The following is a 27,534-nucleotide window of genomic DNA, read 5'->3' on the forward strand; positions in this document are numbered from 1 at the left end:
AGGCTTGTGGAAGCGCAAGAGTTCATAATGGAAAGATAGGAGATCGGTATGTAAGAGACGAAGTCCCAATCCACAGGCTCAAGAACATGACATCGAGCGGATTTCAGAGCGCATGGGCTACAGAGTCTTCACAAGTTTTTCCGCGAGGTTAGAGCAACAGAAATATGCTTTTAATCCGTGTTGCTTGGCCATAGAGATGGGAGGTCAGCATGTAAAAGACATATGCTCGATTGGAAGGGTCGAGAAAATGGCATCCTGAGAATCTGAAAGATGAATAGGCAGTAGAGTCGCCAAATAGCTAACCACCCCCTAGAAACGCGGCAATTCAATGTGCACCTCCCCGGAAATACATCCGAGACTTTGAAAGATAAATAGGCCTGAGAGGCCATAGACAGTTACCTGCGTTGTCAAAATAGTGTCTTTCCATATCTTGTGCCCATGGGCCCCGTGAGGAAGCATTTGTCATTCAACCCCTCTCTATATTATCTCCATGCTCTCAACATCTTTCGTTTCTTGCCATTCCTTCGGGCCTCCCCTCAATCCTTCTTCTCTCTAGTCCTCAATTTCCAGCCGCAAGATTTCATATCCGATGCTCTCATCTGACACTTGCGAGAAAAAACTTAGAGCGGCGAATTTTAGAGCGCGTGCAGGGCACCTCTAAGGGTCGCAAAAATATGCAACTGTTTGCTGGGACTAGGCAGCGATTGGAGACTCGCAGGACAAGACATTTCAAGGCGAGGAAGTAGCATCATTTACTAAACCCGCGACGCTGATTTACGATCTCCGGAACCCTGACATCGTGGATGGGTCCCAGCAGCTTGATCGAAGCCACTCTGGCGGTGGCAAGCATCTGGCACTTCTCGCTAGTTCCTAGTTCCTGATTTGCGGTCTGTGGAAGTCGACATAGGTGATTGGGTTCAGCGACACTGTCGAAGTCGCTCTAACAGTCGCAAGGGGATGGTAAAATGCCAAGAGTCAGTCACTAATTTGTAGCTTCTGGGGAATGGGACAGGTGACTAGCAGTGCTTTTGTAAGAAGGTGAAGACATGTAAATGTCAAGGCGTTGATTTGCAGCCTCTGGAAAAACCTAAGACTTCCAATACCGCTCAGCCATCCGAGGACCTTCCGACAGCGCTATACAATGGACAATCACCACGAATACAGTGTCTGATTCAAAGGCTTGCAGACGAAGATAAGTCTATTCCAGTGGGTAATAAAACAAGTGAGGCTATTGCATGTGTAGTGTTGATACAGACGTGAATAGGGGCATCTTCGGAATAAATCAAAGAGAGTCGGAGCCTCTGTGCGCCCTTGCCTAAACGCCATGTAATGATGGTATAAACCTAGGATCTTCTTCCATGCGGCGAATCGTTAACCCCAAACCGTAATTGTGTCGCAACCATATCAATCAAAGCCCAACGCCTTCTTCCAGGCCCAGATGCAACACTCCGTGTCCGTAGATGCACATAGACTCAGAGCCATATACCCTCTCCCGGGTGCCAATCTCTGTTCCAATAATCCAATCGCACAATAACAAGGACCCGCTGCCATTCTTTAGAGCGGGGGGTTACTAAGATCGATAGCCATGATGGCTGAGTCCATAGCCTTAGGCCAGCGCTCCTTGTGCCCTCTACGATGCAGCTCGCCATTCCCGTGCAGGCACTCGTCAGACGTCGCATCAATCACGTCGAACGACCTCGGACGCTTCACATACCCATGCGCAGTGAGGTGTTCGCAGCTAGCCACTAGCTTAGCGTCTTTATACGACACGGTAATGTGGTCGGCTTCGACCGTTTTGCCGTGGGCGTTTAAGACGACCAACTTGGACATAGGGGTGGCCGTGGACTGGTGGATAGGACCGCTGGGGTGTCGTTAGCTCATGTCCTCGTGCAGGATCTGGTCAGGGGCAAACATACCGAATCATCATGGTTCGCACACTCCCGTCCAGGAGCTGCAGGGTGTGGAAAGCGGCTTTCGTTAAGCTGGCCTTTTGTTTGGCGAGGGGTGTCTTCTCGTACTAGAAGAAGATGAATTGCTCGAGGTTTGGGGGTCGACGGGGTGCTCGCAAAGGGGCCACGACGGCCAGAGGTGGTGCGGGACCGCAGTACACCATTTGTCCGTATTGGTCGTAGTCCGTCACAGCCTGGCTCTGCTGTTGGGCCGGCGCTGCTTCTGGATGGTTTGCGGGCCGCAAAGCCTGTTGGCGGAGGATGTGTGAGGCTTGTTCTTGGTAAGCCATCAGCTGCTGCTGCTCGTAGTCCTGGTATGCGACCGGTTGGCGGGAAAGGGTGGAGATTGGTCTCGACATCATAAGTGGCTGTCTATAGCCCGTCTGCGGATGCTGGGTCTGGTTGTATTGGCTGGACATCGTTGGCTCGTGGCCATTGTGGAAAAGTCCGATTGTTGGGAGTTGTGGTCAAAGGTCCGCTGGCTGGAAGGACGACCGTCGAGCCACCAACCACCGTCGTAAGCCCTCCCGGCGCCGAAAACACAGCCGTCTGCCCTCCAATTACAGTCGTTAATGGCCCGCCTGCTGGAAGTACACTATGTGTTTGCCAGCCATGACCGAACTAATTAGCCACGAAAATGTCCACGATCCCAAAATCATCATCGGCGACTTTGGCGAAGCCTTCTTTGCCACTGTCCAAGAGGACCGCGGCTACCTAAACACTCCTATCAAACTCCGTCCCCCAGAAGCCTTTTTTAACGAATGCCTCGGGCCTAAAGTCGACGCGTGGACGCTAGCCTGCACAGCCTTTGAGATACTTGGCATGCATGGACTATTCCCAGAGATAGAAGACTTGTGCATAGCTGAAATGATTATCCACTTAGGTCCGCTTCCGGAAAAGTGGTGGGAGACGTGGGAAGCTAAGGACGAGTTTTTCTACCCGGGCGGCTCTCCCCGGGATAAACCTCAGTTCAAGTCGTTAGCTGAGCACATGCTGGCGATGGGCCGCGGCCAAACGCCCGAAGCCTGCGAGTTTAGCAAGGAAGAGTTTGCGGCTCTAGAAGGCCTTTTCAAGAAGATGCTCACATATGAGTCCGCGGACAGGATCACTTCTAGCGAAATGGTGGCTTCGGATTGGATGCAGAAGTGGGCGGTTAGGGACATAGTGGAGCCAGCTCCGCAACAAGCGTTGCAGGCACTGTTCGAGGGCTGCCGGGAGTTTGACCCGATTTTCAAAGAGCAGGACAAGAAGCGGTTAGCAAAAATGGCTAAGTTAAAAGCTCAAAAGGCTAGGGCAAACGCGAAAGAGCACCAGGAGAATAAAGCGGAGGTAAGGGAGCCTCCAGACGAGGCTCCCGACCATTATGCTTGAGCACTAGAAGAGCTGCGACCACGGAGACTGGAATTAGGGTAGCTTTACAGAAAGGTCTGGGTAATCTTGTTTAACACTGTTGTGCTGGGGATAGAGAAAAATTTACGTAATCACGGCGTTCGCAGAGATGTATGCCGTCAGCTTTTTATGGATGGCTTTGCACTTCAGCACTTTGGTAGTAAGTAGTTTTCTATGGTATTGTCATAGCACTATCCAAGTATCACGTTCAGGTCCCCAAAACTTTTCATAATCAATGTTCATGAATATCGTCGATGAAAACCGGTCATTCAGCCCCACTCTCCATTCTCTAAGTATTATTCGTATCCCGACATTCCTTCAATCCTTCTTTCGTATTTTTCCCTCTTAGCCATGGTTTCGAGACTCCAGGAGCTCTGGGTGTACCCCAGACGTGCGAGGAACCGGTGTCTGATTGAAGACTTTCGAAAAGACATCCCTTAAGGAGGAGGAGTTTCTCATTAGGGGCACTCAGGAGGTGGCAAAGAGATGCTACGTAGGCTATTTCCCAGCCCCTAATACACAGACTAGAGAAAAGACATGATCTAGCTGACGTAGGTAGTAAGCCAAGGAGCCCTTCACGGACACGGAGATGTGTATTCATAGCGCACGATCATGGTGTTAATATAAACGTGTCGGAAAGAACATCGAGAACTAAAGGGCTGCACTTTATCGAAGCTTCCGGGTGCTGATTTACGGCCTACGGAACTTTACATCATGCCATATTGAGACAAGCTGGTCGGAGGAGCCCTCACGGTCGCAAGATGGTGAGATTGCTTAGTAGATTCGGCGCCGGTTTACGGTCTTTGGGACTACGTTGTGATCAGGCTCCAAAGATCGCCTAAAAGGTCTCACGTGCTGATCTGTTCTCTACGGGATTTGACATAGGTGAGCGAGTTTACCAATGTTGTTGAAGTCGCTCTGACGGTCGCAAAGAGGTGGCAAAATGCTATAGTGGAAGGTGGATCTGCGAACAAAACGAAAGAATATGCTGATCAGGACTTCGGAATGTCATCGAGGCGATATCAGAGGCCGTAAGATGTAGGAATTCCAACGCCAACCAGCCAATGGAGGAACCTCCAGAATTCTACGACTATGGACATTCACGACAAAGGCAGTGTTTTAATCACAAGCATGCAGATGAGGATATTGTGACGTCAGTGATTGATATTATCCAAAGAGGTTTAGTTACAACCATGTGTGCACTTGCCCAGCACCGTTTGAAGTCCTCCAGCGCATTATTAGAAGCTCCAAAACGACCGTTTGAGCAAGTGCCACAACTCTTCAAGCCACCTCAGACGGCGGTACCTGGGGGGGGAAATGGGGTATATGAATACGGCGGTACCGGTTGTGGGTATCGCTGGGGTGTGTGAGGGGGAAGGGGGGTATATGAATTGGTGCAGTGAGTATAAGGTAGTAGGTATAGGGGACCTTCAATCTGCCGTCCCGCGCCGCCAAATTCCAAACTCCGTGATCTGGATCCAGATCCTGTTGGCCTCTCTGCCGTCGTTCAGGTCGTGGATTGCCGTCATTTCATCATATCCGGGTCGGTCGTCGTCCTACTCGCCTCTACCAAGTGTGAGTTCCGCAAGCCGCAGTATCTCATCGAGGGCCTTCAACCCTGTCCATCGCGTTGTTGGTATCTAGTGGCGGCTCCCTTGATCCCTGGGCGGCACCAAGGAACGAGTAGCCGGATTCGCCGCGACCGTCGTTGTTGTTTTTGTTGTCTTCATCAGGTACCCATTCTTCCCATTCCTCCTCGGAAGTGGTATTGAAAGTCCTGTGCTCGATGCGGTGGACTTTAGTCTCGTCTTCTGGCCATCCGTAGTTCTCACTGTCGTCGTAGGGACCCTTTCAAGGTGTCAGTATACATTCTAGAGATTACAAACAGGTAAAATAAACGGGGCCGCCTCACAAGCCCTCACCTCATCTGTGCACACTTCTCCGCTGCTGTTTGGAGTACCTCAGTACAGCTTCAAAACTCCGAAAGCAACGGCTTTGCCGAATTTGAAAATGCACTGAAGACCTTCAAATAGCAGCATGCACTTGTACACAAATATAGACTTATGGAAACTCAACCTTACGTACCCAAGGACCTTTACACAGTCGTGTCTCTGACGAGTTCTGGCCCCTCGTATAGCCATGCATACTGTAATGGGTACCGCCCTCCATATTGCCTTCATCCTTGAAGGAAATCGTAACATGCCAGCCATCAGGATCAATCGCCCCATAATATCCAGTGGTTCGGTAGATGATGCTTGTAATGCACAATTAGAACAATGTTTGTTTCAAGAACACAATGGCGACTTGTTAGATCTGTGTACACAGATCTATAACTTGACAAGCGCCTGACTTACCGAATGCAGATTTCTTGAATCGCAGGGAACGGTTTTTTAGCCGTATTGAAAGCCGCCTCGGCGTTGATGTTGTTCCGATTGGCATTGCTCGTGGGTTGTTCCACCCATAGGAAGCGAACAGTGGCTTGATGTGGCACTGTTCGTCGCCTAATGACATAAGGCATAATGTAGGAGCGTTTCGGGAAACGACTGGGGCAAAGGAGAATTTCTGTTTCTGGGGGCTCGCCCAGGTAAGCTTGAGTTGTTGACGGAGAATGCAGACTCTGGGTTTGACTTGAGGAAGTTCAAATCCAAGCTCAGGACCGACCTTATATAGTAGAGATAGCAGAGGCCCATCGGCTCACTGTTGGCCGCAGGCAGATTTTGCCATGCGCCAGTCTCTCAAGAGCCGTAGTTAGCCTCTGCCGGTAGGCCTCCTATAATAGAGAGTGAAGACATCACAATACCAGCGCCGTTCAATTGACAACGCCAACAATAGCGGCACGCATGGGCGGGCTTCTTGTAAAGCCGACCTTGCCCAGTCGTTGAATAAGCCGGCTATTGCTCGTGGGTGCGATTAATGCACTATATGATGACCGTGCTCAAAGGTGAATCTGATACACGACCTTGGGTGAAAGCGGATATATTATGGCTGTCGAACGGGCGCAGGAGCTATTGCGGCTACTCTGGGCTCTTCAAGCTCCATGCATACCACGGGGGAATGATCACAATGGACAGTATTATTACAGTTCTATGCACATAGGGGCTGTGAAGGAGAGTTGGAGATACCTGAGTACTCAACAGTTTCGTACTATGTTTGGAGGCGTAATTGCCTGGGCCTGCCCAGTATGCTCTCTCGGCCTCTCTCTGGGTTTCTTGCACAGAACAGAGAGGCAATCATCGTAAGGTGACGAGCTTTGGCTTGCTATCCACTACAAGCTGTCTGAGTGAATCGAGTGGTGAGGTCAGTTTTTGGTGGATCACGTGGCTAACGGCTAGCGCGAAACGATCACTAGCCAATAACTAGCGAGCTCAGACCTGAATTTGAGTGGTTTGCTACACATGCTACAACACGCTGCCAGCACCTACTCAAGTTAAGGTCTAAAAGATTTCTACACACCTTACCACAGGATTACGTTGCAAAATCTCAATTTTGGCACATTTAAATAGCAATAGCACTATAACTATAAGTTTAACTTTTCTAAAAAGTTAATTAATTATAGATACTATAGAGATCTACTAGTATTTACTATTAAAAGTAAGAAAAGAAGTAAATTCTATGCGCTAAGTTTTACGGAAGCTCGTGACCAAAGTCCTGGGCCCCCTAAGGTTGAAAAAGCTGGTATGCTATTCTACAAAGTACATATTAGAATACAAAGGGTGCGGCCGAGTGTATAATCACCTTCCCACCAAAGATGCGGCTTTGGAGAGGTGCCGTTTTGTGGCGATTTTGATGTTCCTCGCCTCGCGTACTCGGGCCCTAGGGCTGATCTTCGATCATTGTGAAACAACCCGCTTGGGAGGTGATTGTGCACTCGGCCGCACCCTTTGTAGCAGACAAGCTTTTTTCACCTCTTAGAACCTCTAGATTTCTTAGGAACCACTAATTAATTTAGCCCTAAAAGCTAATAGATTAAAGAATATATTAGGATCTAAGAGCCCGCTAATTTCTAGATCTTCTACTCTTGTGGTTATAGTGTTAAGTTTCACTAAATATACTAACTTTTGCTAGGTAAATGGAAGTGGAAACTCTAATAAACAGTGCGGAAACCCCTTAGACTTCTAAAAGAGGAAAAGCGTGCGTTTCCCTGCACCCGCTAGCCGGCCTAGGCCGGATATCTGAGGAACGTAACACCTACAGTGTATCTAAGCTCGTTGAGGTAAGACATCTAACTCATTCATAAACTCCACTGCCCTGCACCACACCTCATCTGTAGCATCAACAACTCACCCACCAAATTCAACGCCCCGCATGAGTGCACAAACATCTGCCGAGAGCGAGCAACCGAGTGGCCACCTCATCGGCAAACGCCAAGAAATGTCTGACCAACCGCTGGACCTGAGCAAGCCAGGGAAATGGCGCCTCATCGCCATAAACGGCGAACCCGTCAACGACAGACCCATCGATAGCAATTCCAAGGACATCACTACCATGGTGCAAGATACCGAGCATCACGCACCCGTGTTCGTATACCAAAGCTACCATTTCGGCGCTGAAGACGTCGAGCGCTATGTTCCCGGTGGCTATCATCCTACTTACATCGGTGACCTTTACCACAACGGTCGCTACAAGATCGTCCACAAGCTTGGCCACGGCACCTTCTCCACCGTCTGGTTTGCCCGCGACACGATTGAAGAGAAGAACGTGGCATTGAAAATATTATGCGCTGATATACCAACGGTGAGCCACGAAAGCCAGATCCTGGGATTCTCAAAGCGGGAAAATTCGACCATCCAGGAAGACGCTACGTCGCCTCACTTTTGAACGAGTTTGAAATTGAGGGTCCGAATGGAAAACACCACTGCCTTGTGATGCCCGTTTCTGCTTGCAGCGCGGCTAGTTCCAAAGACAAGCGTGACTTGGGCCATTTCTGTTTCCCGATGCCAGTCGCGAGGTCGATTGCTGCGCAGGTCCTCCTGGGTCTTGACTACATCCATTCTTGCGGTATAATACATGGAGGTGCGTGTTCAGTGATCGTTTCATTTAAAGACATTCCAATTCGTTAATTATCGCAGTATCACGAGCTAATTTTTTTGTAGATTTACATTTGGGTAACATTCTTATCGAGATCCCTGGGTTAGACCAACTTCCTGAGGACGAAATCTACTTCCACCTCGGCAAACCCGAAAAGCAACCTCTTGAGCGTAGAGACGGTCTTCCGCTCGGACCAGAAGCCCCGGCTTACTCGGTTTCATCAGCTATGTTAGAGGTTGGCTGCGGGACAGAGGTCGACCACCCGAAAATTCTCATCTCAGACTTCGGCGAATCTTTCCTTGTCACCGACAAAGACAAGGAACTGCATACGTCTGTGATTCTGCGCCCTCCGGAGGCCTTCTTCGAAGAACACATTGGGCCGAAGGCGGATATCTGGACGATGACTTGGAGTTGCTGGCATAGTAGCTGCCTACATGCCTAGCCAGTTACAACTTCTACAGAGAGGGGTTGGGGTACGGTGGCCTACCGTGCCTACCGTGCCTACTGCTGTCTCTAATTAGTGCTTCTGCCTACGCGTACAGTCACTTCCTACGTAGTATATAGTTTGGCCTTCGGGCCCCCGAAATAAGACAGAGTTCACGTCAATTTGCAACCTGAGTCGATGGGATGCACTCTCTTTGAGATCTTGGGATGCGGCACACTCTTCGAGCACTGGTTTCCGGATATGGACCAGACAGTGACGGAGATGATTAGCACCTTGGGACCAATGCCAATGCGGTGGTGGGACAAGTGGTCTGCTGAAGCAAAGAGTAGGTCTTTTAACGAGGACGGATCTTGGAAAGAAGGAGCTTTCGTGAGATCATTGACGGATCGATTGCAGACCCTAGCTTCGAAGAACCCTAGCAAAGAAATTGAACCACTCAATTGCAGCGACGAGGAGTTTGCAAGCTTGGAAGACCTGTTCAAGAAGATGCTGACTTACAAGCCTGCGGAGAGGGCCACAGTAAGCGAGGTGGTGGCTTCGAAGTGGATGCAGAAGTGGGCAATTCCAAGCATCACCGAACCTTCGTCTCCGGTCAATCTGGACTTTTTGGCGGAGAGGTATCGTAAGAAGTTGGCGCGAGTTGCGGAAAACGAGGAACGCAGGGCGGCCATGCGAGAAAGGCGGGCGGAGAAAGATGCACTGCGGGCCGAGAAGAAGAAGATAAGGGTGTGTGAAAGAGAAGAGCTGTCAGATTCTGAGCTTGCTCAATTGGAACTCTTCAAGTGGAACCAGAAACTTCAGGAGGAAGCGGAGCTTCGAGAGGTTGAAGGCGGGAGAGCATCAGGGCCTGACTCGCTCTCCCAGAACCCGGATCACAACTCCTGTACAATAAGCAACCCACCAGTTCCGCCTCAAGAGCTTAGATGAGCTCCGACTTGACAGAAAAATTCTGCTTATGGGGGTCTCTAAAGCATGGGTATCATAATAGGGTCACGATGGCATCAGCAGATGCATGTACTTTTAGGTCAATTATAGATGGCAGTAAACACATTCAAACAATTCTCTATGGTATCGTGATTCTGAAGTAATGACTTGATAGGACCAGTCATTCGTCATATCGTGGATGGTATTATGTGCGCCGCTGTGATACACCACCATGTCCTTTACCGAGATCGTTATCTGTAGTCAATTTGCTCACATGTATGTGATTGCGTATCCCCACCAAACGAGCCATAGTCATCATTATTTAGACAGAGAAAAAGTTCCCTCTACGAATAGGTCTCGCGAGTTCTAAAAGTGGCCAACCAATACCTAGGAAAGAATTACGTGCAGTACAGGCGTGCCAGTCAGCCCTTTACATACGAAAGCTAATTAAATTCTACGCATTTCAACCTGACCCCAAACATAACCCGAGATTCCATCCTTTCAGAGACACCAAAAGACGTGAGCTTATGCCTTAAGACGTCCGAGTGAGGACAAAGTCGGAGTTGTGGCAATCGAGTGACTACATTCAGGGGTACGAGGCACATAAACCAATCGTCCAGTTCCATTCCCACGCCTTCTACTATCAAAACTTTTGGAGTCACTTACAAAACATCTTTGCCCCACAGCTCACAGTCAATACACCCACGTCATTGTGCTTCTCTTAGACTTGCTTTCTGTACTTAGGTATTGCCAAGTGCCCATGGCCGACTCTTCACCGACTATGAATGACCAACCACCTGCCCCGACCTCGCCACCGAAAGTGCAGGTTTCCGATAGATACCCTCCAGACCGGGTTTATAGATGGGACTACGATGACGGCGTCGAAAACCTCGAACGATACCGCACGGGTGAGGGTCGGAGCTTGTGCAACCGGGCGGAAAAATAGTTGTCGCTGGAGAGGTAGGGAGCCTCCAATGGTATCGTGCCACTGCTCGCACACAAGTTTGGCTGAGAGGGGTTCGACAAATGGAAGGTGTTGCAGTATTTCTTCCACGAGTTCCACAATTCGCCCGACCTTCTGAGCGGCTGCAGATGGCTCTGATTCAGGACTGGATTCAGGAGAAGAGTCTCGGGCTCGGGCATACCGCCAATGTCGTTCGCCGCTCGGTTCTGGAGAGTATGCAGAGCGCATCGTACCCGAGTTCTGTTTGAGCTGCTGGGTAAGGCGGAGGGTGCTTGAGTGCCAGTAGGAGGTGAGGGAAGTGGTGTGGAGGAGACGCAGAGGTGGAGGGTGTTGTAGATCGAAGAGACTAGCCACATGTTAGTCGTCGTGTCGACGTCGCTAGGTTTCTAGATCAAGTCGTCCACCTTTACGAGGGACGAGCAAAACCTACTGATCACGTGACCTGAGTATATATCACTCACCATTGGGACGGCCCGTTCACCATAGAAATGGAGCTTTTAGGCCTACCACTCCTAATCCCCGACTCCCGATACCTCCTATATGCAACCACGTCTGACCTTTCCCTAACCTCAACACCACCCAACCATGCCCAAATCACTAGCACCCAGGGACAAACAAGCCCTCCTAATTCTAGCCGCCGCCATCACCACCGCAACGCTTTTGATAGCATACTCAGCCTCCAAACCGCCCACTACTCCCCAACCCACTACCCCCGCAGCCCCTAGAAAACAATACAACAAACCAAAACAGCGCGAGCGCAACCAGACTTTATCAGGAGCTCCTCGAGCAGCTCCGTCTCGCCGGGCGGAAGGGAGTACCCGCGCTTCGATAGAAAAAGAGGCAGTACTCGAAAAGCCGCCAAAGGCTGAAGCTGTGCAGGAAAGACTGGTGCTACCATCCCACCCTCCTCCCGGCTCGCCCCCGGAACCACTATCACCAAACACGGAAAGATGCCTCGCCTACCTCTCCCAAGCCCACAACAACCCAATCTCCGAAGAGATGACTCCCAGATCGACGCCATCTGCAGGGCCAAGCAGCCCAAGAGACAGCACTGCGGTGGCCATAGACCGAACGATCGCAGGCGCGCCATCGGGGCTGCTCGCGCGCCAAACCTTTGTTTCAGCAGGGTCATGCGTGATGGCGAGCGAGCTAATCAGGCGGCTGGGGGAGATTGAAAAGGAGCAGGAGGCTCTGCGGGTGGAGGAGGGCTATGACGAGGGCTACGAAGGCAAAAAAGAAGGCGCGAGATCGCCTGTTGTTACGTATCTCCAGAGACGGCGGCGGCGGAGGGAGGGGTAGGGGGTTGCGGGTAGGATGAGTGGTGGATTTGATTGGCTTCGGTTTGGGAAGTGATTGAATCGTATAATGAGCGTTCTTTGTTTTAATCGAGGGCGAGATGCCTACTATCCAAATTAGCATTTGGTGTCACTTAATCAATCATACGGCTCCTTTGATACGGAGCTAGGGGTATCAGCGGCAGTCGCATCATGGGAGTTTTTGTTCTAGAGGAGTGTGAAAATGCCTACTAGTTAGCATTCGGCGGTATCTTATGAAAGCTTAGGGCCCCATTCCCGGGGGGCTAAGGGTATTAACGGTAGAAGCTTCGCTCGCCGTTATAGTACATGGGATATCTCGTCTTGTGACCAGAATTATGGCACCCACAGCTGGTCGGGAGCGGCATTAAGGAATCAGACGGCAATGAGGATGTTGAGAGAGTGTGTAAATTCCCCCTTGATCAGCAGCCTCTTTTTTTCCAACACCCCCTAAACATCCAACTTCTTCGTTGTTCGACACATAGTCAGTACACTTCAACCTCACCTACTGAGAAAGCCATACTTTATAGAGCTATCAGGCAGCTCTCCATACTCAAACCTTTCTCCACATCCACTTAAACCAACAATCCACTCTAGACCAAGGATTCTAGAAAATGGCCAAGTACAATCTTACCTGTGCGTTACCCCCTCCATACGGCCGGCAGTGAACCACATTGACGTCAAAAAGACTTACTGGCGGCGGTCTTCATCCTCACTCTCCTCTCCCCCGCCTCCGCCAGCGTGATCGGCTACTACAAGAACAACTGCGGCTCCACCACCTGGGCGCACACCTCGCGCGGCTCCGGCGGCGACTCCTCTACCATCGCCATCTACCCCGGCCAAGAGTACTGGACGCCTCTCCAAGCCGACGCCGGCGGCCCAGGCGTGACACTCAAGGTGGACAACAACCCGCAGCTCAAGCACCCCTACCAAGTCGAGTTCTCGTCCCGCGATGGCAGGACCTGGTACGACTTGTCCTCGGTCGACGGAAGCCCGTTCTTGACGAACAAGCGGTTCCTGCAGATTGGCAACCCGGGACAGTGCCCGTGGCTGTTCTGCGATATCAATCAGAGTGGAGTCTGCGAGTGGCCGGTGCAGCGGGATTGCGTTAATGGTGGACCGGTGCAGTTTTGGTTGTGCTAGGTGCGGTGGGATGGTAAGATGGTGCTTGAGTTTTCTTTCTTTGTATTGAGTTTTGCTGACGTGCTGTTAGGGGAAGGGGACGGTGTTACATATCTGAGCTCGGTCTTGGTTATTCCTGCAGACGATGGCACCAAAAGATTTCGAAGGCAGCATCCTAAAATGACTCAATCTAGGAGCCACCTCTGCCTTCGGTAGGCTACGGCTAGAGACGGCTCGTACGATGAGTTAGTTGCTTCTTTGCTTTTTTGACGACCGGGCGCCGGTTGAGACGGACAATGGGTGCCTTGGAGCATCCATTGCACTAGAGAGCACTGCAGCAGTAGATGATTCAATACGAGAACTCGGTGTTCAGGTCGTGCGTCCAGATCGTCAGGAACCGTGACATTTCATGTGAGATGATCTACAAACCGGGCGAAGCGGCAAGGCGGAATCTGGTGTGAGCTGGACCTCAGGCGTGGTGTTCTTGTCGAGGAGTGGTTCGAACCGTGGAATTTAGTGGAGCAGAGTCCGACGGGTACGACGGGCAGGTCCGGGGGAGAGCTAACCACGTGAAAGGTCGTTTCAAGACCCTTGTTAGAATGAAACCTTACACAAACAGTCTAGACTCTGCGAACAAAGCTTGTAGGCCTTGATATATGATTACTGAACCTACGCCAGACTCTAGGTAAATTTTACAATGCGAGTGCCGGCAAGGCAGATTTTCTTTGACGTTGTACGCGCTTTACTCGCATTGGGCAAATGCACACACAGCCAGCGAGTTTGGGAAGGGCGCTCGGACCTCTTGGTGTTTCGACTCTTACCGGAAGGCAACGAACGCGAAGAAAGAAGGCATAAAAGGCAGACGAATGCCTGGCACCACATTCCAAAAGCGATTGACCTGACGTTCGAAGCCACGAATTGACATCATGACATGTGAAAGTATGCGAGATGCTGCACGAGGCGTATCTCGACGTACCTCTAAACGAACGAGAGGATAAGCGACCACGCACAAAGAGCGGTAAGAAATGGAAAATTTCGTGACACGTAAGACAGAATGGCACTTGAGATATGATCTGACATGCAATAGATCTCGGAGTAGGGCAGTGTGCGAGAAGGTCAGCGGAGATGCAGGTCCCAGGTGACAGCGGCCAGCTGGTTTCTCACCTTCTTTCAGCAGTCTTCCAGGATACGTGGGATGGGGAGCACATTCCTCGGGCACTACCAGAGACCCAACGCGCTGGACCATCTGAGACAAGCTCGATTGTCGGGTCCGCAGCGTTGACACAGGGCTGAGCCTGACGCAGAACAGATGTCGACGCCCTGATTGGCTGGCGCTGAAAGTAGGATACCTATTTCTAACGCAAGGACACCTCATTGGCGACCGGAGGAGACGTAGCTCACTGCGTTTTGATATCGGTATCCAATTGCGAGGGGTCGGTATGGATGCTCGCGGAGGCGGGTCTGTGACTCCAGCTGTCAGCAGCATCATGAAGGGGGCATGGACGGGACGGCGGCCACCACTGGAGGCTCGTCCCGTCCCACCATCAGACCTCCTCCCACCGCGAAGAAGGCAATCGGGTCGTCATGCTTGCTTTTTCCCGGCCCTTTGTGGAGTGCCGGTGAGGTGCATTTCCAGCCAAGGAGTCGCAGGCACGAGGTCAGCACATTGCCGAGGACGTCTCTTGGCCGTCCGGAGGCTGGATGCAGCAGTCGTCTTGTCTTGCGGTCAGGCTGGTCGAGGTCTCCGTCGACGCGCAGTAGCCCCGGCGTGCATGCGGCAACCGATTGGATTTGTCCAGGACAGTCATCCGCCGTTGCGAGCAGCGGCCGTCTCGATAGGCTGCTGCAAAGCTTCGCGTCTGCCGTGGAAGCATGATGCATGGAGAGGTGTGGTTTGTTGCCTGGCTGCTGGCCGCCTTTGCTGGGTGCTGCAGCCGCCTCGCCGTCTCCGCACCGCTCCCGGCGTCGAAGGGTGTGATAGTCTGGTGAGGTTGCAGCGGGCAGTCCTCCAAGAAGTGCCAATATGCATCTATTCCCGTCTAATATGCACGGCCTCGTCGCCGTTCATCGCGGCTGCGCCGACTGCCCATGTCTCCCTAGCTCTGACCGCCCCGCTTGTTGCTATTCTATTCCCAGCCCTGTCCTTCATCACCTCAGCCGCACAAATTGGGCAGAAGATGCTCCATTTAAGATGTAGAGCGCCCGCGACAATGGCGCATCCCAATGCCCATCAACTCGCCGCCCTGCAGGCTCTCGTTTCTTTTTCTGCCGTCTCCTGCACCCGCAATGGCCTCGCAAATGTCACTTGTTGATCTCGCAAACACCACGCGTCCCCCAACGAGGGCACACTCCATGGTCCAAGAGCATCGCTCCCACTCGATCCCCCAGCATAGGCCCAGGATGAAGAAGCAGCCGCCCCAGAAGGGCATTGACGACTTCTGGGACAAGTTCTCCACCAAGCATCCCGGCAAGATCTTCACAATTCTCCCGGACAACCTCTACGCAAAACGAGCCGCTGCCCATGCGCCAAAGGGTGCAATTCTCGGCCAGAACGCTGTGGCTTCTTATCAGGAGGCTGCCGAAGCTTGCCGGGCAAAAGTAGAGAAGATAGTGCGAGAGTGTCGACGAATCAACCAGAAATACCGCGACCCCCATTTCGACATTGAATACGACTTCAAGCGCTCGCAGCTGGCTCCGGACATCCCACAAGACTGTCTGTGTGCCCTGAACGAAGACCGGACAGAGTTCCAGCCCATGTCGGTTAAGAGAATTGAGGTAACGTGGAGCCGATCCGTGTGCAATGTTACACTTTGCTAATTGTTCTCAGGACATCTTTGAGAAACCCCGATTCTTCATCGAAGGCGCCACCGCAAACGACGTCCGACAAGGCAATGACGGCGACTGCTGGTTTATGTCAGCACTCTGCACATTGAGTAACAAGGAGGGCCTCATCCAGCGAGTCTGCGTCGCAAGAGACGAGGAAGTCGGTGTATATGGATTCGTTTTCCACAGAGGTGCGCTGGAAACATATTTGGAACGGTCTCGGATGCGTGGCTGACACTGCCTAGATGGAGAATGGATATCGGAAGTCATCGACGACAAGCTCTACCTCATCAAGGAAGACTTTGATGATGCAACCATTGGACGCTATCAATGGTTAGAGCTACAAAACCGCAAGAGCCCCGAGGATGAGTACCGGGCAGTCATGCAGACCGGGTCGAGGGCTCTATACTTTGCCCAATGCAGCGATCCAAACGAAACTTGGCTTCCTCTGCTCGAGAAAGCGTACGCCAAGGCTCACGGAGACTACTCGGCAATTGACGGTGGATTTGTTGGGTAAGCCGGAATCGCGACGACACATGCATCACCTACTGACAAGCTACAGCGAAGGAATCGAAGACCTCACAGGAGGTGTCACATCCGAAGTCTTTGCCACAGACATTCTAAACAAAGACAAGTTCTGGCGAGAAGAGCTCATGAATGTCAACAAGACATTCCTCTTTGGCTGCGGCCAAATGGGCGGTGTCTACGGACAGCGGAAGGGCATCCAGGAGAAGCATGCTTACTCTATCATGGAAGCCCAAGAAATCGACGGTGTGAGGCTCTTGAAATTGAGGAATCCATGGGGCAAGACAGAATGGAATGGTGCCTGGAGCGATGGCTCTGAAGAGTGGACCCCCGAATGGATGCAGAAACTCAACCATAAGTTCGGTGACGATGGCGTAGGAACCCTTGCTTTGGTTTGCGATGCATTGACTAACATGGAAACAGGTGTTCTGGATTTCTTACAAGGATCTTCTCCGCTCTTATCAACATTTCGACCGAACCCGACTCTTTGGACCAGAGTGGACCGTATCCCAGCAATGGACTAGCGTCAACGTGCCCTGGTCTGTTGATTACCTCGACACCAAATTCAAATTGACCCTCTCAAAGCCAAGCCCGGTGGTGATCGTCCTTTCACAGCTTGATGACAGGTACTACCAAGGACTCGAAGGCCAATATGAGTTCCATCTCCAATTCCGGCTCCACAAGGATGACGAAGAGGACTACATCGTTCGAAGCAACGGCACTTATTACATGAAGCGGTCTGTCAGCGCCGAGGTCGACCTCCAGGCTGGAAACTACACTGTCCTCGTGAAGATTAAGGCTACTAGGTTCCCGAATCCGACCCCTGAAGATGTTATTCGATCGACATGTGCCGGTAGAAGAGAGAAGCTCCTCAACATCGGTTTGAGTTACGATCTAGCTCATGCCAAGGGCCAATTTCGAGAGGCAGAGAAGGACAGACTAAAACGCGAGAAGGAGGAAAAGAAGGAGAAAAAGAAGCTGGAGCTCAAGCGCGCGCATGAACAACGACGTAAACTCCGCAAGAAGGACAAAAAGCGGCAGCAAAAGAAAGAACAAAAGATTGTCGAGAAGAAGTCTAAGAAGTCTAGCTCCGACCCCCTAACGCAGCTGGAGAACAAGTTACACGATATAAATGGCCTTGGTATCTCTGTCGAAGAGGAAGATCGACAGCCCAGGGATACTGAGCCGAAGCCAATGCATCCGGCTGTCGCAATGCATCAGAAGGCTCACAGCACGGGCACTATTCATAGTGAAGGCAAGGCGCACGAGCGGTCGCAAAGTCCAGGTAGTGGTGGATTCGGTGGACGCTCGGGTTACAATAAGGGCTTTCAGGGGCGGAGTGGGTATAACCAAGGACGAGGTCAGTCAACCCAATCCACAGTCTCGAATCACTACTGACGTCAAGACTAGATGGTTATAACGCCAACATGCCAGGAGAGGGCTTCAAAGGGCGTGATGGGTGAGTGATCTTGCCAGTTTCTACAAAATCATCCTGCCATCTACTAACGTAATGAAGCTACAACGGACGAGATGGATACAACGGCAGAGACGGCTACAACGGACGAGACGGCTACAATGGGCGAGACGGCTACAACGGCAGAGATGGCTACAACGAAGGCACAACCGAATCCCCTCGCCCTGATACACCCAGCCACCGCCCCGTATCGCCAAACCCTCAACGCCGCGACTCCCGCCGAAACTCCCCTGCACCACCCTCACGCCGCGCCACCCTCACCCCTATCCCCGGCGTGCGCCCTGGCATTCACGTCACTGACCACAGATCACGTCGCTCTGCATCTCCTTTCAGTGACACGAGCGATGGCAGCAGCTGGGACAGCGAGCTTGACGGACCATCGTCATCTGATAGCGATGTAGAAGACTCTGACGCCGCCACACATATCTATCGCTTCCGCCTGGAAGAAGACGACAACGACGACGAGCAGGATGAGTTCGAGCGTGACCCCTGGAATGCAGTTGCTGTGATTGGCCTCAGGGTCTATAGCAAAGACACCGATGTCAGCATTGAGGTTGTCAAACCTCAGGAAACAACAAAGAGAAAAGAGAAAGCCCTCGACGTCGACGATTCTGCAGCCGACGCAACTAGGCCGTGGGATCGTGTACGCGCGTATGTGAGCCAGCGGGGTTACATAGAGGCGTTGGAGCAAGCGGAGATTGAGAAAGTGGGCAATGCGCCGGCGAATGAGGAGGTCAGCAGGCAGGGTTAAAGGGGAAAAAATGGCAGTACGCTTCGATTGGGATAGTAGCAAGACTGCTCAATTTCTAATTGGTAATTGTAATTTCTTTACCTGTGGTCTTTGTGGGGAGGGATATGGTGGTAAACTCTCTCGCTCGGTGTTTGGTAGGCTGTAGTTTTTCGGTCCGTTCTTACGGTATATCTTATTCTTCGTCTTCCATGCGTGCGTTCAGCGATTTAGTCCCCTAATTTGCTTGCGTATACATCCAGAGGTATACTCATGATAATGTCATGCTCCTTCAATCTAGTCCATCCGATTTGGATCTTTGTCACTACAGTCAATGCTTCGAAGTCCTCCTGACGCTCTCTCTTTTGTGCAATGTCGAACTCAGTGTCATTTTGTTCTAGACTCAGCTACCAGTATCTGCGGGCACAGCCAACCATTGAAGCTTTCGGCTACAACAAGCCATACCATACCGCTTTCAACACCCTACCGACCCCCAGAATACCACCATACCGCCACCGCCCCACCCGCCAGCCAATCACCGCCCCTTACGGCTCCCAAGCGCTCAGCACATCCCTACCTCTCAACTCAACCCCTCACCTTCGGCAACGCTCCCCCCCTCTCCAGCGGGAAATACGTCCCCTCGACCCTGCGCCACGGCCCCGTCAGCACCTCCTCGCCGACGAAAAGGCAGACGATACACACCTACAGCACAAGCGGCACCTCCAACGCCCCCTCTCCAAACGCCTCCCACGCGTCGTCCACGGCGGCATCCCACGCCAGCGCCAGCCGCGCCATGATGACGGCGTGCCAGCTCTCACAGACGCGGAGGAGGCGCAGCGCGGTGCGTAAGGGCAGCGGGTTGAGGACGCGGTCGAGGAGGGAGTGGCCGAGGGTTAGGACTTGGGCGATGGGGGCTGGGATGGGGAGGGGGGTTAGTGGTTGTTGTGGAAGTGGTGGGGGGGGGGGGAAGGAGGGGGGGCAGGGGGATTAAGAGGAGGGCAAGGGGACGCACAAGGCTCAGCGAACAGCGCGCGGATTTCGCGGTAGAGGCGGAGGTTGCTGCGGGCGAGGCGGATCTCGGAGAGGTCGCGCCGGTGGGGGGCGTTGGTGTCAGCATGTGGCGGAGGGGGGGGGGGGGGTTTCTTGGGGTGCGGATGGGATGGGGCGGCGGGTGTGGGGAAGGGGGAAAGGTTGGACGTACGTCCATTCGTCCTGGGATTGCTGGGTATTGCGGGGATTGGCGCCACACGCGCTCCATGCGGCCGTCGATGCTGTCGCGCTAGGTGGTGCAGACGCCGCGCGCGGAGATGGCGGTGGGGAGCGGAAGGTGTTTGAGGATTGAGTCGGTGAGTTCAGGGATGTGGAGGAGGGCGCGGTGGGTGGACATTTTGGGCGTCGGGGCGGAGTTTTTTGTGGTTTGTGGGTTGGTGGTAGTTTTCGGGTGGTGCTGGAGGATGGCGAAGAGAGGGTGTTTGGGAGTAGTCGGATCTGGGGGGTCTAGAAGGCGGCTTCGCCAACAGGAGGAGCTAGGAAAGGGAGATCATGGGACAGTGAATAGGTATCAGAGCTTGGGATATTAATCACTCGACAGGCTTCGAGTAGGCGATTAGCTATGCGAGACTGTAGATGGCATCCTCTAATTATGGTATTGAAGTGAGGATGGTCTCGTAGTGACCTCCAAATCGAGCACTCTTTAGCTACAACCCAACACAGCAGAGAAGATCACTACATACTCAAGATGGAGGACAACTGACTGCTCTAATTCAGCTACTCATCACCACAAACCGCCACATCTTGAAGGTATTCAGCACGCAAGAAGCTTCAGTCTCCGGCACAAGGCCCGACAACCAATGTCCCCAAGGTTCTCCAACAGACACTCCATGAGTCGCCTGTTGCATCTGTTTTGCTCCTCCCCAAGTCATCGCGGCTCTGGCGAGTGGTAGTTTGATGCCCCCTTCTCCGCCACAGTGCCATGACGTTCTTGTTTTCATCGCTTTACTCCGCTAGCCCTCTACCGTACCATGACGTTCTTGTTCTCGTCGTTTTGCTCCGCTAGAACCATGGCGGCGCTGTTCGCGAAGTTTTGAACCCATCCGTCCCTCCACATAGATCGTCTCGAGCGTCACTGTTGATTCTCCCTCCATAAGGACTTAGTGCACTTGATGTTGCTGCCCCCTCACTAACCTCGAGGCCTGGCTACCTCGAGGTTGTTGCTGGAAAGGAAGTTTGGGGGTGGGGGGTGCCCTTGCTTTATACCCCAGAGGAGGAATTTGAGGTGGCCCCTGCGCTGGAGTGGCTGGGTCCTGGAAAGTCGTGGAGGCGGCGGACTTGTGTGTCAGGCGGCGGTAGGTAGTGAGTGAAAGCGGGTATCGGGGGGCCTAACTTCGGCGTAGCGTAGTTGAGGAGCGTTCACTAGTCATGGGCGGGGCGGCGGCGGCGGGGGACCGGGACAGTAGAGCAGCACTAATAGCCTGCTGTTGAGCGTGCGGCATAGAATCGATTGGACGGCGTTATTTCTGCGAGGCCAGTGATGAAGATAGGCGGATCGGGCCGCGTATTGTTAGCAGTATGGTTCGGCTTGTTAAGGCTAAGGAGACGACGGGAGCGGCACGAGGGTGTAGGATACCGGGCAAAAGAGCATTGCCACTGGCCTGATTTTGAACGTACGGCATAGAAACAAGTGGAAGCGGCAGGTTTGCGAGCACAGCACTGAGGGCTGGCGGGCCGGGCCGTGAATTGATAAGATGGTCGTGCGGCTTTTCGAGGGCGAAGGACATCTGGAAGCCGGCTTGAGGCTGCGAGAGACTGCACAGGAAGGACTTCCTAGTAGCATGACCCTGGAGGACCTAAGTTGGGTGCGCGGGAGTGAAATTGGATCTCACCTTGAAGGACCTCCGCCAACTGCGCCCTTATAGCAACCACACTCTTGAAGGGGGCGATTTAGGACCCTCAGTGCGATACTACCATTCCTATAGCGATCTGAGAGGTGTTCCAAAGATCTACAGATCCTTATAAAGCGTATAAAACGCGGTGAAAGCTGTTTTGAAGCCGTTATTCCTTCTTGATGGGGCGTAACGTTGAAGTGTTGAGAGCACGTGACGCACAATCCGCGGTGTTTTAACTGACGTCCACACTCGCCTCCTGCTTCTCTTTTTATTTTTTCGGCCGCAAGATCTCACAACAGCGTTACCATTGCTCAGCAGCACGTCTCCTCGTTGCCCAAGCTCTTCGTCGTCCGCATAGCAGCAAAGAAGCCGCCAAAAGCTCCGATCAGGTCACAGGTCGAGCTCCTCTTCCTCTACAACAGCCGCCGACAGCGTGCCTCCTCTCCACCCTCTCGCCGCCCTCTCGCCGCCTCTTCTCCGTTCCGCGTCGCCGTCACTGTCGCTTCTTTCGCCATAAACACTACCCTTCTGGACAAACTTCCCCCGCAACAGTAAGCCTACCCTACCCTCTCCCACCCCTCACGTCTAACCACGCACAAAGATGGCCCAGAACAACGACCAGGCGCGCAGCATCGTCCACCGCGTGACCGTCCTCTCCTCCGACCTCACGGTCTACCGTGTCGTGCTCCCTTTCGCCGCCACTATCCACGGCGAGCTGACGCTCACGGAGGGGGATATGATCCTCGTGACGAAGAAGCGGGCAGATGGTACGCCCTCCTCGCTCCTTATTCAATGATAACTGCTAATACTTGCGGAAGGGTGGTGGCTTTGCGTGCGGCTGGAGAACCTGGACGCGCAGGGCTGGGCGCAAAAGGAGTGCCTCAAGGCGTACCAGCACCTGCAGTGGGCGGGGTACGGGGAGTGGGCCCCAGTGCCTATGGGGCCGAAGAGGGAGCCGCCGCCGAGGAGGCATTCGTCCATGTTCTGAGCGGGAGGGTGGGTGCTTCTGGGGGATCGTTTGGAGGGGAGAGTGGTGGCTTGTGGGAGTTGTTTCCGGAGGTGGAAGTCGGGAGAGAGAGAGAGGAGTTTTGGAGCAGTAGATAGAGTGCTGGAGGAGCTTCGGGGGTGGTATAGACGTGGAAAACAGGTTCGGGATGAGAGATGATTTGGGGAGTAATGGCAATGGCGTTTGAACGAGCATGAAATTTGCCGGTTTTGATGAGTGATTAACGCTGTTTGAGGTGCTTTGGATACAGAAAGTTTCCGGGCGAGATGTAAAGATAAGGACAATTAGAATTGGACCGGTGGTTCATCTCTCCTGTTGACACTCTCATACCGCTGATTGAAGTCCTCTTGTAGGTGGAAAGAATTTCAGGTAAGACGTAAGATCCGGGGCCCACAAATCGGACTGGCGCTTGAGTGCTCCTGCTCATATTAAGCTTTCGCCATCTGAAATCCTACAGCACGTGAATAGTAACTCAGACAATATTTCCGCTCCGAGCTTTACGAATCGGACCGGGGCTCACAACGTCCTGATACACTCTTTTGGCATCGTAACAAGGTCCGCCGGTGTTTCTAAAAAGTCTTAAACAAGAAGTGGAATTCGTAAAAGAGGAATCACGTTAGCTTTGATATGATGCTGGTTACACGCGTCTGGCCCTGCCCAGCAAAACCTAGTTAGAGTGTAGCCTTTGCAACATCACAAATTAGACCTGGCATTGGATGTTCCTCAAAAACCCGTAACAAGGAGTATACGTTTTGCCAGTATGGGAAACTCCGGATGGTACCCCTGGCATACCCGTCTTTGAGATCATAAGATGTAAAAGGCTCGAGGTTGCAAATTAGGAGGCTGATCTTAGGTTCGTGTTGGAAGCAGGCGTTACCGTGAGTAGAGCTATGCGTTCTGACAGTACGGAAAATATTAGATGGTACCCCTGGCCCACCCGCGTTTAAAAATATATGATGGGAAGAACTCGAGGCCATAAATCAGGGGGCCAAGTTTGGTATTCTCCTAGACGTGTGGCAAGAGCTGTACGCTTTGACCCTACCAGAAGCTTTGGATGGTACCCCTGAATTGTCCGTCTTTGAGAACAGATGATGTCAAGAACTCGAGGCTGTAATCCGGGAGGCCAACTTGGGCATATGTGTTTTGGACGCCGGCTTATTACTGTGAGTAGAACTGTGCGTTTTGAGAGTACAGGAAGCACTAAATGGTGCCCCTGACCTATCCGTCTTCAAGAATACATGATGTAGAGAATTCAAGGTTGCGAATCGGGCGGGCGGCTCTTGGTATCCGTAATTTCGTGTGGAAAAACGGCCGTTACAACTGCACATCGTTAAACCCCTCATATCAAGGCAGATTTGGTTGGTGGAGACAGGCGTCAGGGGCCCTGGCTCATGGCTCAACCCCCACCTGAAACCTATGACGAGAGTTCCATAGTTTGCACGCTGAGACGTGTTGACAGGCTGGCATTGAGACTGAGTCAACGTGGGGTGTAGGAGAGACAGCCGATGGCCTTTGAGACGCACAATGTCGACTGAGACAGAAGCCTACGAGAGAAGCTCTCACCTGGCCCCTACCGGCTCTTAAGAGCATCCAATGTGACCTTTTGATGGAGTCTCTGAGCGGAAATGTCAACCATTGATAAGATATCCGTGCCACAGGATACTAATCAGTAAACCGGTACCCCTTTCCACCGGACCTGTTCGTTTCAGGAGAAACTTCACACACGGCCCGTCGTCTGTGCGTTGACAGCCATCATTGGCACCCGTTCCTGCACCCCGCTCCAGCACAGCAGCCAGGCTGGCATCACGCCGCTGTGCTTGCCCATCACACCAATACAGGTGAGGTTGGGATAACGTGGGGTGGAACTAGGGATATTCGGCGTCGTGGCCCAATTAGCTCCCGCATTGGCGCCCCGCGAACAGCACATTTATCGCAGGGGCAGGCGCGTCGAACCTCCAACATCACCACCATCAAAGCCCTCGAGGGGGACCGCCATCGTCACCCCAACGCTGCGGGTGTCACTGACTCTCGAGCCTCGTCGGATTCCCTCAGCTAGACAGCCTGTCTAGACAGCATGGCGGAGATCTCAGAGCCGCCGCCTACGGCTTCAGACGCCAGTGAAGCCACCCCTGCGAATGCTGCAGAAGCTTCAACGCCCTCCACGAAGCCCGACTCTGCCACCGCTGCGAAGAGGAAGACGACTGCTTCTAGCACAGCTTCGAAGCCGGATCCTGCTGCTCCCCGGCGCCCCCTTGCGTCGTCGGCAGCTGGGTCTGCAGCAAAACGCCCGACCACCACCTCCCGACTATCGACGACGCCCGCGAAGCCTCTGACAACCTCTTCAACACGTCAATCCACCCTGGGATCGAGTCTGAGCAAGCCCCCGACGCGCCCAGTTCCCGGCTCGACAGTTCGGCGAGCAGGCACAACTTCATCCTCGAAGACAGCGGGCTCAGATCACGATCATGACTTTGCTTCTCTCACCTCTGGAGATGAGAACAAGAAGCCGGGCCTCAATGGCACACGGCGGACGTCAACACTTTCATCGTCGACCACGAGGGCTTCACCTTCCAAGGCAGGCTCCGCCGCAGAGAGGCGATCAACAGTTGCACCACCCAGTACAAGCGCACCCCGACGCCCAGCAGTCTCATCGCGAACAAGTACAACAGATACAGGAGCAGCTCGTCCGCCCCCACGGATGTCGCTGGCGGCTGGAACTAGGCCGACAACGACGCGTCCCAGTACCACCGCCAAGGCGCCCACCACAACTTCACGGGCCACTCCAGGACACTCTAAGAAGCCTTCAACATCTTCCACCGCTTCGTCTACTGTGGCTGCTAGCACCTCTAGCCTGGCCAAAGGGTAGGCGAGAGCAAATCTGTGATGTATCCAAGCACCGCTAACACCAGTGAATAGAAAGTCCCCTGCCTTGAGCGGACCTCCCAAGGCCGACCTCTCGAAAGACAAGTCCGTATCCGATGCCGAAGTCGAGTTGCGCTCTACGCCCTTTTCTCCGTCTGACGTCGAAGCTGTCGCCGAGGAGACCGCTAGGCCAGACACTGCTCCCAGTGGCTCTGTGACCGACACCGACCTCGAGGAGAGGAAGAGGAGGAGTGCACAGATAATGCAGGACTTCCTGAAGGAAACCACCTTACGGGAAACCATGCAAGAAGAGAGCGACAAGCTGAAGAAAGACAACGAGAAGCTCACAAAGGAAACGACGAAGCTCAAGAAGCAGTTGCTCGAGAAAGACACGTTGATTGCAGAGAAGGAAAAGCTGTTGGCAGACACACAGGTACAGGGGCAGCCGAAGGCTTCACCTCTGCAGTCGTCTCTCATCGACCAGATGGAGAACAAATTTGCGTTTGAGACCAGGGAGCTTCGTGACCAGAAGGAAAAGCTTGAGGGCGAGCTTGCTACGGCCAAGGCCAAGAAGCAAGAGGTCAGTGAGACCGCGAAGCACGAAGCAGAGCACTCAACTGAACTTCAACAGGTCTTGGATCAACTCGATGCTGAACTCGCAACAAAAGAAACAGAGTGGGCGAATGAGAGGAAATCTTGGAGACAAAAACACGGAGACCAACAAGCTCTCATCGATGGTCTGAAGAAAGAGAAGGCTGAGCTGGCAAGCGGTTCTGACGCACACAAGGCGGCGTACGAGGCTTTGAAACTGCAGCATTCCGAAGCTCAAGCAGCCGTGGAAGATCTCCAGATCAAGCTGTCCACGCTGAGCAAAGACCATACCGACCAGCTCAACACTCTGAAAGGAGAGCACGAGACAGCTCAGAAAGCTCTTTCCGACATCCAGGGCCAGATCGCGGAACTCCAGAAGAAACACACCGACGAGCTCAGACAACGGGATGAGGAAATCGAGCAATTTGCTGGAGTCCGGAAAGCTTTCGAAGCGGATATTGCTGCAAAAGACCTTCAGCACAAAGAGGCTTTCGAGGAAGCTGAGCGGTCCTTCAACGAGAAACATACCGAGTCGCGATCACTCGTCGACGAACTTCAGTCCCAGATCACCTCTCTCCAACAAAGCCATAGTGACGAGTTGAACGGATACAAACAGACGGCAGAGACACGGATAAACCAGCTGCAAGAAGAGCTGGAGGCTCTGCAACACCAGTCTGACGAGACAATCGAGAGCTTGGAGAAATCGCACCAGGAACAGACAACGAGATTGCAGGAAGAACTGCGTGCCCGGAACGAAGAACATGAGGCTGCCCTTCGCGCCAAAGACGAGGAGGTGTCGAAACACGTCAGTACCTTGGATAGCCTACAGGACCAGATCAAGTCCCTCCAACAAGGGGAGACCGATGGTAGCAAAATTGTCGAAGACCTCCAACAACAGAACGGGAACCTCCAGGAGAAAGTTGCGGACCTCAAACGCTCCCATGCGGACGCATTGAAAGCCAAAACGGACGAAGCTGAAGAGCTCTCGAAACAACTCGACTATGTGAACGACCAGCTCGCCTCTGACGCAGCTGACCTTGAACGTCTGAAGGACGAGAACGAAAGCCTCAAGAAGTCCATGGAAACTTTCGAGAAGTTCTCCCAGCAGCAGGACGTTGAATCTTCTGCGGTCGTAGCCAAGGTTCGAGCTGAACTTGAGGAAGCGGAACATAAGGTTGAGAAACTCAAGTCCGAGCTTGAGACTGCTGAAGACCGGCACAATCAGGACCTTCAATCCATTGGAAAAGACCACGATGAAGAGATTGAATCTATCCGAGCTGACCTGGAAGGAGATGCTAAGAAACAGTTTGACGCGCTCCAAGCTAAACATGACTCGCTGTTGGAGGATAAGACGACTGCAGAGGCTAAGCATGATGCTCTTGAAAAGGAGAAGGAGCAGCTGCTGAATGAACATGGACAGGACCTCGACGCTTTGAAAACTGAATTGGACACTCTTGAAAAGGAGCTGATTGACGTCAAGACTGAAAAAGAAACTCTGCACGCGGAA

General features: G+C 52.7%; 10 protein-coding genes across 10 annotated transcripts; 7 read left to right on the top strand and 3 right to left on the bottom strand.

The window, feature by feature from the left end:
* Positions 1-1,554: 1,554 nt before the first annotated feature.
* Positions 1,555-2,368, bottom strand: BDZ99DRAFT_527471 (uncharacterized protein; the record flags this gene model as incomplete). Its single annotated transcript, XM_033726264.1, has 3 exons — positions 1,555-1,861; positions 1,917-2,017; positions 2,078-2,368. 3 exons carry the CDS (start codon positions 2,366-2,368, stop codon positions 1,555-1,557), a joined length of 699 nt encoding a protein of 232 aa, XP_033569410.1.
* On the top strand, positions 2,284-3,473 carry BDZ99DRAFT_203910 (uncharacterized protein). The gene has a single exon (XM_033713278.1). The coding sequence runs from the start codon at positions 2,547-2,549 to the stop codon at positions 3,318-3,320; it is 774 nt and encodes a 257-aa protein (XP_033569411.1). The 5' UTR covers positions 2,284-2,546; the 3' UTR covers positions 3,321-3,473.
* A 4,350-nt stretch (positions 3,474-7,823) lies between these two features.
* On the top strand, positions 7,824-8,834 carry BDZ99DRAFT_512489 (kinase-like protein; the record flags this gene model as incomplete). The annotated part of the gene is made up of 3 exons (XM_033724639.1): positions 7,824-8,072; positions 8,162-8,351; positions 8,432-8,834. 3 exons carry the CDS (start codon positions 7,824-7,826, stop codon positions 8,806-8,808), a joined length of 816 nt encoding a protein of 271 aa, XP_033569412.1. The 3' UTR covers positions 8,809-8,834.
* A 154-nt stretch (positions 8,835-8,988) lies between these two features.
* On the top strand, positions 8,989-9,838 carry BDZ99DRAFT_576829 (uncharacterized protein; the record flags this gene model as incomplete). Its single annotated transcript, XM_033728613.1, has 1 exon — positions 8,989-9,838. One exon carries the CDS (start codon positions 8,989-8,991, stop codon positions 9,736-9,738), a length of 750 nt encoding a protein of 249 aa, XP_033569413.1. The 3' UTR covers positions 9,739-9,838.
* A 425-nt stretch (positions 9,839-10,263) lies between these two features.
* BDZ99DRAFT_203978 (uncharacterized protein) lies at positions 10,264-11,301 on the bottom strand. Its single transcript, XM_033713279.1, has 2 exons — positions 11,161-11,301; positions 10,264-11,045 (listed from the first exon to the last, which is right to left on the bottom strand). The coding sequence occupies exons 1-2, from the start codon at positions 11,181-11,183 to the stop codon at positions 10,508-10,510; spliced, it is 561 nt and encodes a 186-aa protein (XP_033569414.1). The 5' UTR covers positions 11,184-11,301; the 3' UTR covers positions 10,264-10,507.
* Positions 11,285-11,998, top strand: BDZ99DRAFT_527477 (uncharacterized protein; the record flags this gene model as incomplete). The annotated part of the gene is made up of 1 exon (XM_033726265.1): positions 11,285-11,998. The coding sequence occupies one exon, from the start codon at positions 11,285-11,287 to the stop codon at positions 11,996-11,998; it is 714 nt and encodes a 237-aa protein (XP_033569415.1).
* A 3,364-nt stretch (positions 11,999-15,362) lies between these two features.
* On the top strand, positions 15,363-19,050 carry BDZ99DRAFT_468914 (cysteine proteinase). The gene is made up of 7 exons (XM_033721372.1): positions 15,363-15,909; positions 15,962-16,148; positions 16,203-16,470; positions 16,520-16,856; positions 16,906-17,842; positions 17,893-17,941; positions 17,999-19,050. The coding sequence occupies exons 1-7, from the start codon at positions 15,421-15,423 to the stop codon at positions 18,705-18,707; spliced, it is 2,976 nt and encodes a 991-aa protein (XP_033569416.1). The 5' UTR covers positions 15,363-15,420; the 3' UTR covers positions 18,708-19,050.
* Positions 19,051-19,385: 335 nt separating this feature from the next.
* Positions 19,386-20,070, bottom strand: BDZ99DRAFT_527482 (uncharacterized protein; the record flags this gene model as incomplete). The annotated part of the gene is made up of 3 exons (XM_033726266.1): positions 19,386-19,597; positions 19,696-19,759; positions 19,978-20,070. The coding sequence occupies 3 exons, from the start codon at positions 20,068-20,070 to the stop codon at positions 19,386-19,388; spliced, it is 369 nt and encodes a 122-aa protein (XP_033569417.1).
* Positions 20,071-22,169: 2,099 nt separating this feature from the next.
* On the top strand, positions 22,170-22,556 carry BDZ99DRAFT_482873 (uncharacterized protein; the record flags this gene model as incomplete). Its single annotated transcript, XM_033722532.1, has 2 exons — positions 22,170-22,335; positions 22,387-22,556. The coding sequence occupies 2 exons, from the start codon at positions 22,170-22,172 to the stop codon at positions 22,554-22,556; spliced, it is 336 nt and encodes a 111-aa protein (XP_033569418.1).
* Positions 22,557-24,545: 1,989 nt separating this feature from the next.
* Positions 24,546-26,124, top strand: BDZ99DRAFT_428539 (uncharacterized protein; the record flags this gene model as incomplete). The annotated part of the gene is made up of 3 exons (XM_033717191.1): positions 24,546-25,436; positions 25,491-26,016; positions 26,068-26,124. Coding segments are annotated over exons 1-3 (1,371 nt in total), but the record flags the coding sequence as incomplete, so codon positions are not given.
* Between the last annotated feature and the right edge of the window lie 1,410 nt (positions 26,125-27,534).

The sequence above is a fragment of the Mytilinidion resinicola genome (genome assembly GCF_010093595.1).
Source record: "Mytilinidion resinicola strain CBS 304.34 unplaced genomic scaffold BDZ99scaffold_32, whole genome shotgun sequence".
In the NCBI taxonomy this organism is placed as follows: domain Eukaryota; kingdom Fungi; phylum Ascomycota; class Dothideomycetes; order Mytilinidiales; family Mytilinidiaceae; genus Mytilinidion; species Mytilinidion resinicola.

Bases quoted from the DNA above. Each gene is read 5' to 3' on its own strand.
- BDZ99DRAFT_468914 (XM_033721372.1), top strand. From the start codon at position 15,421: ATGGCCTCGCAAATGTCACTTGTTGATCTCGCAAACACCACGCGTCCC. The intron at 15,910-15,961 runs GTAACGTGGAGC...AATTGTTCTCAG, and splicing joins TGTCGGTTAAGAGAATTGAG to GACATCTTTGAGAAACCCCG. The intron at 17,843-17,892 runs GTCAGTCAACCC...CGTCAAGACTAG, and splicing joins TGGGTATAACCAAGGACGAG to ATGGTTATAACGCCAACATG.
- BDZ99DRAFT_203978 (XM_033713279.1), bottom strand. From the start codon at position 11,183: ATGGTGAACGGGCCGTCCCAATG. The intron at 11,046-11,160 runs GTGAGTGATATA...ACATGTGGCTAG, and splicing joins GTGAACGGGCCGTCCCAATG to TCTCTTCGATCTACAACACC.
- BDZ99DRAFT_203910 (XM_033713278.1), top strand. From the start codon at position 2,547: ATGTGTTTGCCAGCCATGACCGAACTAATTAGCCACGAAAATGTCCAC.